General features: G+C 32.5%; 1 protein-coding gene across 1 annotated transcript; it reads right to left on the bottom strand.

Moving 5' to 3' along the window:
* Positions 1-959: 959 nt before the first annotated feature.
* On the bottom strand, positions 960-7007 carry LOC115876341 (zinc finger BED domain-containing protein DAYSLEEPER-like). The gene is made up of 5 exons (XM_030892075.1): positions 6935-7007; positions 6469-6735; positions 5587-6421; positions 5167-5521; positions 960-1046 (listed from the first exon to the last, which is right to left on the bottom strand). Exons 1-5 carry the CDS (start codon positions 7005-7007, stop codon positions 960-962), a joined length of 1617 nt encoding a protein of 538 aa, XP_030747935.1.
* Positions 7008-8990: the final 1983 nt, after the last annotated feature.

Here is an 8990-nt window from a genome sequence, read left to right as displayed (position 1 = left end):
AGTAACCAATCTAATCAAGTTCAGTTGCAAATTGTAGCTCCCGTGAGTGTTTTTAGTATCATGCCCCTTTCAAAATTTGCCAGAAGGCTTCTGCTCTGTGACAATTCTTAGTGAACATTCTAAATAATGGAAAATAAGAAGATGTGGGTGCATGAGTATAACTTGCATAGAGACCATGATGGAGAATTTTTGCGAGTTTACAAGAAAATGCGAAATTACCCTGACAATTTTTTAAATTATGCACGTATGAGTGTAAAATCGTTTGATTTTCTACTTAATGTTCAAGACAAATTAGAAAGGACGTCTACAAACTTCAGAGAAGCAATTTCTGCAGAACAACGCTTGTGCATTACAATTTTTCTTCCATTTTTAGACCAAAACTCCTTTACGCCCTGGCTGAAAATATTGAACACAACTGATCTTCAAGTGGCTCGCTTGGCGAATTGCTTTGTGGCTTAAGTTGGTGGGAGATTGCACTGCGGCTGGTTTGGTTAAAATCGCATTTACGGAAACATACCTCGCGGGTTACTTGGAGGGTCGCTTGGCGCCTCGATACCCGCTACCCTCCAGATAACTTGCTTGCACTGCGGCCTCAGCTTCATTGTTGACTGCTAGTAATTACTAGTAACGATCAACAAATTTATTAAAAATAGACATTGAATAACTGTAATCGTTAGCATTTCCTAGTTATTGTCAACATTTACTGGATTTCCGCCTTTCACTGTAACATATTATCAATGTTTTAAGTGTGAGAAACAAAATGATGTCAACAAAATGATGATTAATGATATTGTTATTCCCATCAATCCATAGACAACTGCGTTTTAAAAACTTACAAAAAACTTCTCAAAAATTATATCTTATTTATAACCACATACATTGTGTAATTTTCATGTATCAGACTTTTTAAAATTTTGAAAGTTCCAGACTACCATTTCCATTTCCCTCACTCATATTCCTCACTCGTCTCTTCCCATTTCTCTTGCTTCTGCTATTTCGGCATATTCCTTGAGGATCTGGTATATAGGATGCCATAACATTGGCACCTAAAAAATAATCTTCTTTATAATCACTTTCTGACAAATTCATTGATTGTGAAAAATTCCCCCAAAATATTTATGTTTTAGTGGCTTTAAATGTGCCAGGTTAAGTACTACCTATTATATAAGTAGTATGAAAAATAGAAATTTCGCCATATTTACTGCATTTTCCCATAAATAAAATATTGTATCCACTTTTGTAATTAATGGTGAGGTTGTAAATAAACCAAACCAAACCAAACCAGTAAACGTACCTATATCCAGGAATGATGGGATATTAACTTGTGATATATATGTGTCTATCTAATATTACATAATATATGTTATTAATATTTTCTGTATTTTTACAATTAATTTAATATAAGCGACAGATTCATTAAATTTAGCTTAAAGACCTTAATATAAACTTTAATGCTACTTAAGCACGCCTACGAAAATTTATTGTTTGGAATAAATCTTCTGTATGATCTTATCATACTGCGGAGTGTTTCAAGCCTATTTACCCCATCAAAGAATATATTTATCTTGCAAATATATACTTTAATAGCAAAACGGTGGCGTCTGAAAGGTAATTATACAGATAATTATTTCAACCGCAGGATCCTCATTAAGTCAATGGCAAAGACTTTCCACGAGAAAAGCATGAAAGGGAAAGCTCCGGGAAACAGATTCTCAAACAGGGATGTGTTCTATGTATGTTCTAGATGTATAGAATACATTCTATATTACCTTGTTTAACAATTAACTAGTTATTTGTCAAACAAGTACGACATGTGTTTATACAGAGTGACAATTTGACAAGAGTAGGTACCTAGCAATAAAAAATACATTTTTCACAAAAATACTATCAGAAAAATCTTAAATAGATATCGGGGTATTGGAAAGAAAGCGTTGGTTTTTCCAACGACACTTTTTTTATTTGAAAGAAAGTCAAAAAGTTGTTAAAAATTTTGCTTACTATTAATCAAAACTAATCGTACAATTTAAGATTTTGCAATACTACTGCGGTGGGGGGGGGGGGCAAGTTATTCAAAGATATTCCATTCAAAATAGATTCGTATTAAAAAAAGTTGAACTGGTTAAACTGCAAGGGATGAGGTAGAGTGATTCCAAATATACATCAAATTGATTCTCACTCCAATCTCCCGATTAATATTTGAGATGTTACTAATATTTTTTTTTATGGGAGAGATTTCTGGTTGACACTTATTAATTCACTGTCATTAATTAGGCCCTGGCATAAAACAATTACAAGATAAAAAAAACCTTATCTAAATATAATTTTGCCACTGTAAACAATTGTTACAAAATTTGAAAATACTATCGGCGGCTTTATGACAAAAAGGCTCAATTTTTGGCGATTTTAAGATATCATCGTCATGATTTGCCCATTTGGGTAATTTTTTAACATAGCATTTTAACATAATTTATTATATTAAAACAAAAAAAAATTCTAAAAATAAAATAAAAAAGTAAATGTTTTGATATCTGCAGAAGGTCTAACTTGTATTATAATTTATTATTCCAGTTAAAAACAATTTTTACATGAGTTACGGTAGCGAGCATAGTTTTAATCACCGGTTTTGCTAGGCATAATTGGGGCTATTTTGACTATAACGAAATTTTTCAAAGGTACATAATTATAATTTTAGAAGATAAAACATTTAATCTAGTTAATTAAAAAAAAGTATACCATATCCTCTCATAGTATATCTATTTAATTTTTTGATTATGTAACGAGCACTTTATTTACTAACTTCTTTCGTCGAACTGCTTGAATCTTGAATTTACTTTTGCTTTTTATCAAATCGGCGCCGGCGCCGGCGCGAGAAACTATGAACCTATAAAATGTTGTTTCGGAAGAGTTGAATATCCGGGAATGTTGTCTTAGTGAATGTTATTGCACCCAATTACGCTCTCCTTGACGCGTTAGCATTTTTTCGGCAATTTTATTAAGATTATTTTTTACTACCCCTAACAGCGTTACATCACACAAACCTACTACCTGAGTGTTTTATAGTCTCAATAACTGCACTAGCAAAAAACTAAAATACTTAAACGTTATGACAAAATCACGATTACAATATTATTTTAATGCGGTCAACATGACGGCGCAGCCGCCGACGCGCGGAGGCGTGAAGTCATAATGATAATTTCTGATTTCGGCCGTTGAAGCGTTGCGGTCGGAATTTGTTGAAATCAACTGAAATGCACCAACCCTGAGAGTTATAGTTGCAAATAGTTCTAAGTGTATTAACAGCTAGCTGCCTTATAGCTTGCAATAGACTTCTAATTAGAAAGTAAATTCGAGAGGAAAAGGTTTTATAGCTAATTTTTATTTTACTCGCGTAGTTTCCGCCAATCCTGTCGTAAAAGCTGCGCTTTCATATAGAGCTTTTATGCTTTAAAGTCAGAGGTTATACTATTAATTTCTTTTTCTTCAAACTCGCAGAAATTACGTTTGCGCAAAGTAATAACCCTTTGGAATGGTCTAAGTAGTTCGTAGTTCTAATAAGATGTCAAGACTGTTTGGAGATTAAATAAATAATTTAATCTATAAACATATAACTTCATATAACTTGGAAGCATTACTTGTGTTTTACGTATGCGCGAATTATATCTGTTTAGACATTTAAACTTTAACGGTCCTTTTGAAATTTTCCTGTTGTAGGTTACGTTTTCGTTTCAAGAATATGGCGGGTTTTGAATTTTATAAAGTATAATCAAATTTTAGTTGACAAAATAGGATCTCTTAATCATATTCTTTTTGGGTGTAACAAATGTTCAATCTACTCAATTTTATAAGTCACTGGTTCGACACTTTGGATACTCTCCTCATAATTATACCTCAGCATTGCATACACATCCCGATTTAACCATTAACGGCTACAGAAGGGTCTGTCAGACACCTCGCGTTATACATTCTTCTATATTTCGATTCTGCAATTGTAGTAATGAGGCTGCATGTACCTTCAAGTCAATAGGCGTTCGATAAGTTAATAAAGCATTAAACTTTTTTGTGTACGGAGTGCTGATTTATTGAATATTTGATTTATTGAAACTCGAGAAGTGTCTACCGAACTACTGCGTGGCGGAGTATTTTTTTATTAATTTTTGGATATTGTATGGTTTTTGTTATTTATTTATTTGTTTTATTATAGACATATATATTAAACAAACATAATTGCTTCGTCCACGTTACCGTAGATGGAGCTAAGAAGGCTTAGGTAGGGTATATATAATAAATGAACAAAAATACGAGTAATTCGTATTGCCGAAATTCAAAACCAGATCGTACCGCCGAAATTCAAAACCAGTGGCCCACTGGACAAACATGCTTGCTTCATCCACGTTACAGTAGATGGAGCTAAGAAGGCTTAGGTAGGGTATATATAATAAATGAACAAAAATACGAATTACTCGTATTTTTGTTCATTTATTATTAATTAATTAAAACTTAATGCAGAGAATAAGCATATATGTAGGGTTTTTTGGCCCCTTTTTTCCGGTACTCGTATTTTTGTTCATTTATTATATATATTAAAGTTAAGTTAGGTATATTCGATACTAGAGGTGGCGTAAGTGGTTACTTTCAAGTAACCGTTACAACCGTTACAGATACTTTTCGGTACTGAGTACAAACACTGATTACAAATACTGATTGTAAGTACTGCTTTGAAATAAAAGTTGTAACAATAATTGGAAATATTGTGATGTAATCGTTACGTTAGTTTTTGTAACGTAAAGAAAGAATCATTATTTTTTAAATTACCGAATGATATTAACATAACATTTGTTTTCAGTAATTCAGTATAATATAACACAAAAAGTTGAAAACTTTTATTTAAATATTAGATTTATTCTATCTTTAACAGAAGATAAAAGTAACTAAAACATTTTTAAAATAAATACATGATTAAAAAACAAGTTGTAACGTAAAACAATAATACATATGGCTCGAACTAAAGACGTCTATTTTTTATTTCATGTTCATATTTAAGAATACTAATTCTTTCACTTTTGTTGTGGTAAGCCGGGTTCTTCGGTCCGAAATTATATTTCCAGTCTTGGAAAAGATGCGCTCACAGGGCACTGATGTCGCTACCATATTACAGTTAGTTCTCACTAAATGGGCCAAATTTGGGTAAAAATGTTTATGGTCCTTCCACCACTGCAAAGGATTATTTTTCCTTGGAATGAGATCATCATCCATATATCTCTGAACTTCTTGAATGGCCAGTGATGTTGAAGTTCCCTTAAGTTTTACTGTATTAATAATATTATCGTAATTATCCCAAATTGATATTTTCTTCTTTTCGGGATTAGATTCAAGATTGGGTAAAGAGCCAGAAGTGTCTGCTTCGTTAATTGTTACATCGTTCATGACACTTTCCTTGCTAATTATTCCTGCAATCAACTGAATAGTGCTTTTCTTTATCCAGTCTGTAGTTTTTTCATCCTCAAACAAATGATGTTTGTATCTTGGGTCAAGAAAGGTACACATACAAACAACACTAGAGATTTACTTTTTTCTAGGTTTGAATACCTAGTAGCAATGCCATCCAATAATGCTTGTACTACTAATTTTATTGAATTGATCTTTACATCATTCGAGAGCTTGGTAAGTAGAAACTTTAGCCCGCGTGTTATTGGAATTATTTTGCTAGCAGTAATATAATTTTCACTGCTCATCTCTGTAGTAACTTCCGCGCATGGCTCTAAAACCATGCACAATTCTCTACATGTATTCCATTCGTGTTCTGTTAGAAGCGGCAAATCAGTATTTGAAAGGGCCAGAGAGTGTTTGACAGCTTCTTCCAGAAGTGTAATGCGTTGTAACATAAAATATGTTGAATTCCATCGTGTGACGACATCCTGCAACAGTTTCTTAGGCTGTTTAATACCTATTTGTTCTTGATAAGTTACTAGTTTCCTGGTTGCTGCGTTACTTCTTTTAAAGTAAGTTACAATTGCCTTCACTTTCATAAGGACATCTTTGACATGTCGAAGAGCGTCTTGTACAACCAAATTTAATTTATGTGCGTAGCACCCATAATGTTTCCATTTCAAAATGTTCGTAACGGTACTTGTAATATTAGAAGCATTATCTGAGATAACTATAGTGATTTTATCTTTGAGATTCCACTCACTAACCATTTTAGTGATATATTCTGCTAAGTTCTCCGCAGTATGGGAGTCTTTGAATACCGAACAATCCAACAATACAGTTTTCATTTCAAAATGTTCATTTATATAATGAGCGGTTAACGCACAATAACTGTCATTTACAGACGAGGTCCAAGCATCTGTTGTAATACATACACTTAATGCTTGTTCGCTTAGAGTATTTTTTACATCTTGACATATTTCTTCAAATTTTGCTGGTATCAGAGAATTTGAAAAATATTTTCTCGAAGGTATTTTATACTCAGGACACAAATGCTCATTAAATTTTTAAATCCTTTATCTTCCACCATGGTAAACGGTTGGAAGTCCCAGGTAAAAAGCTTCATTATGGCCAAATCAACTTTAGATTTATCAGTAGATGACATTTTCTTTGGTATAAAATGAGACATCGCAGTTTGCCTTTTGGTTCCACGAGATGTCGCTTTTATAGAAGACAATTCTGTTGTAATAACACTGCAAGCGGATGAAATTTGCGATTGTTTATCAGAAGTGGAAGCCGCATTGTTATCTGGGTTTGTTGCAGATATAGTTGAGGGAGCAGATTCTATTATAATAACTGGGGTATTCTCTGTGATTTCTGCAGGCTGTATAACTTCCGTAGAAAAAAAAATTGTAGGTGGAATCACTGTAGGATGTTTTCGTGACAAATGTTTTTTTAAATTAGATACAGACCCCTTATAATGATAAATTAGCGGAGCATAACTTACATTTTGCAAGTTGGTGATTTAATGGGTCAAACATATTCCATAAATCACTAGTTTTTCTCCTCTTCTGATCCATGGTTCTCAATAATTATACATGTGTTTTAAAATATTTTCTTAAACACTATTGCACAACTAAGATCAATAAAATAAATCACGTAACGTATCAAAACACTACCACGCGATCAAGAGTAAAACGAAACAACAAACTGCCATAAGATAATTTGAATTATTAGGGAATTCTGGGAATTACAGAAAGTAAAACCTATGGGTTCCATCGTGACAGCGCTCCAAGGTCATCAGTTTTAAAATTAGTGATGGGATATTTCAAATTATAAATAATCGATAATCCGATTTTTCAATTAAGCATTTTATGCCCGTCGTTATTTTTTATTAATTTCTAAATGATACGAGTAGCATTAAAATGGGTGTCATATTGTTAAATACACAAATTTCCAACAAAAATAAAATCATTGGCCTACAATAGGTTATCGTTAACCGGGTTGCCGATCTTTCAATAAATATTCATACTTTATATAGACAGAAATCGTATTGCTGGTTGCCGACACTTCATTAAATATCCATGCAGAGTTAACACAATCAGAAACGTCTATTGAGTCTATTGAACAGTATTTTACTTAACACCTACCTGTGCACCTACCTATGAAATATTTGTGACAGAAGGCTATTCATAGTATTTTCTGCTAAATGGTATCGATTCACTATTCAAAACAGATACATTGACAATTATCACTTTACCCAATAAAATAACAAATATCTGTAATCAGTATTTTTGAATGTCAGTAACGATTACAGTTACGTCAGTCGAGTATCTGTTACAAAGTACTGATTATTGAAATCCCGACACACCTCTATTCGATACCAATTAAACTTTTAGTTACGTAATCGAGGGCGAAATTTTTAAATTAATTTTGACAACCATGGACATATTCGGCGCCGAGCTGACTAACCGGAACTTAAATTTCACGCTGGGGATTGAGGTGGTAGCTCCGCTGTAAAAAATGTCAAGTTGCCACATTTATTTATTTATTTTGTAGAGTAACAACCAAAGTTCGTCAACAAAGTTGAAGAGGTAATATTTTGGCCAACTGTATAACAAACAATTTAAATGAAAGAAAAGAACCTACGTTGTGTTAAATATTTTTTTATTGTGATTACCTCGGATGCGCTTCGACAGAAGCAATATTTTGGAAAATTTGAGGAGAATAGGCCTGAGATTAGGTCATGTAAATGAAACTCTAAATTTGGTAATAGCCCTACTTATTTTATTAAAGAAATATGTTTATTTTTAAACAGTCGATTCATCTCAATTTCCTGACATTGTCATTGGTTTTGAAACTTTAAATTTGTATGTTTTGTATTACGAGTTTTTGGTTTAAACGAATTGTGTTGTGATACTTTAAGCTTAAAAATGTTTACTAGCAGGCCGTGCAGTCGAACATTGTTCTTTTTAGAACCTCTTTTAATGCGAAGTGGTACAAGATAGCTTAATAATAGTCGTTGAAAAAAACTCGCAACCTTAAAATAAAAATCACAACCTTAAAATAAAATATTTTGAACGGGAAAGCGATAGTAATGCCTTTTATGTCCTTTAAGTGCTCTCTCCCGAATGATTATATTTTTCTAAAATATTCTGATTAAAATAATATGTAAAGTGGACAACGCCCATTTTTTCCAAAAGGTTGACAAAAAATCGATTTTCTTAAACAACTAAAAAATATCCAGCCAAAGCTATTACAAATCTAATGATCGAAAAAGGTTGCTCAACCAAAAAATACCATAAAAGATAAAACTTAGGGTGAATATTGAAAGATACTATGGTATGTGAAGCAACTGAAGAAGAGTGGCTAGAAATAAGAGTCTTTGCTCTAGGGGCTCTTACAAAATAAAAAGAAACATCGAGTATATTTGTACAGTTTGCAAAAAAATCCACTTGTCTACAAACAGTACTCAAGAAAAATATGTTTAAATCGCTGCGAGTATAAAAATATGTAAGAATATTGCTTTTTTATGTTTTCCACGTATTTTTTAAATAATGTTT

This window comes from Sitophilus oryzae, unplaced genomic scaffold (genome assembly GCF_002938485.1).
Source record: "Sitophilus oryzae breed Bouriz unplaced genomic scaffold, Soryzae_2.0 scaffold_1431_pilon_pilon, whole genome shotgun sequence".
Lineage (NCBI taxonomy): Eukaryota > Metazoa > Arthropoda > Insecta > Coleoptera > Curculionidae > Sitophilus > Sitophilus oryzae.
This window is presented reverse-complemented; position numbering and strand designations above follow the sequence as displayed.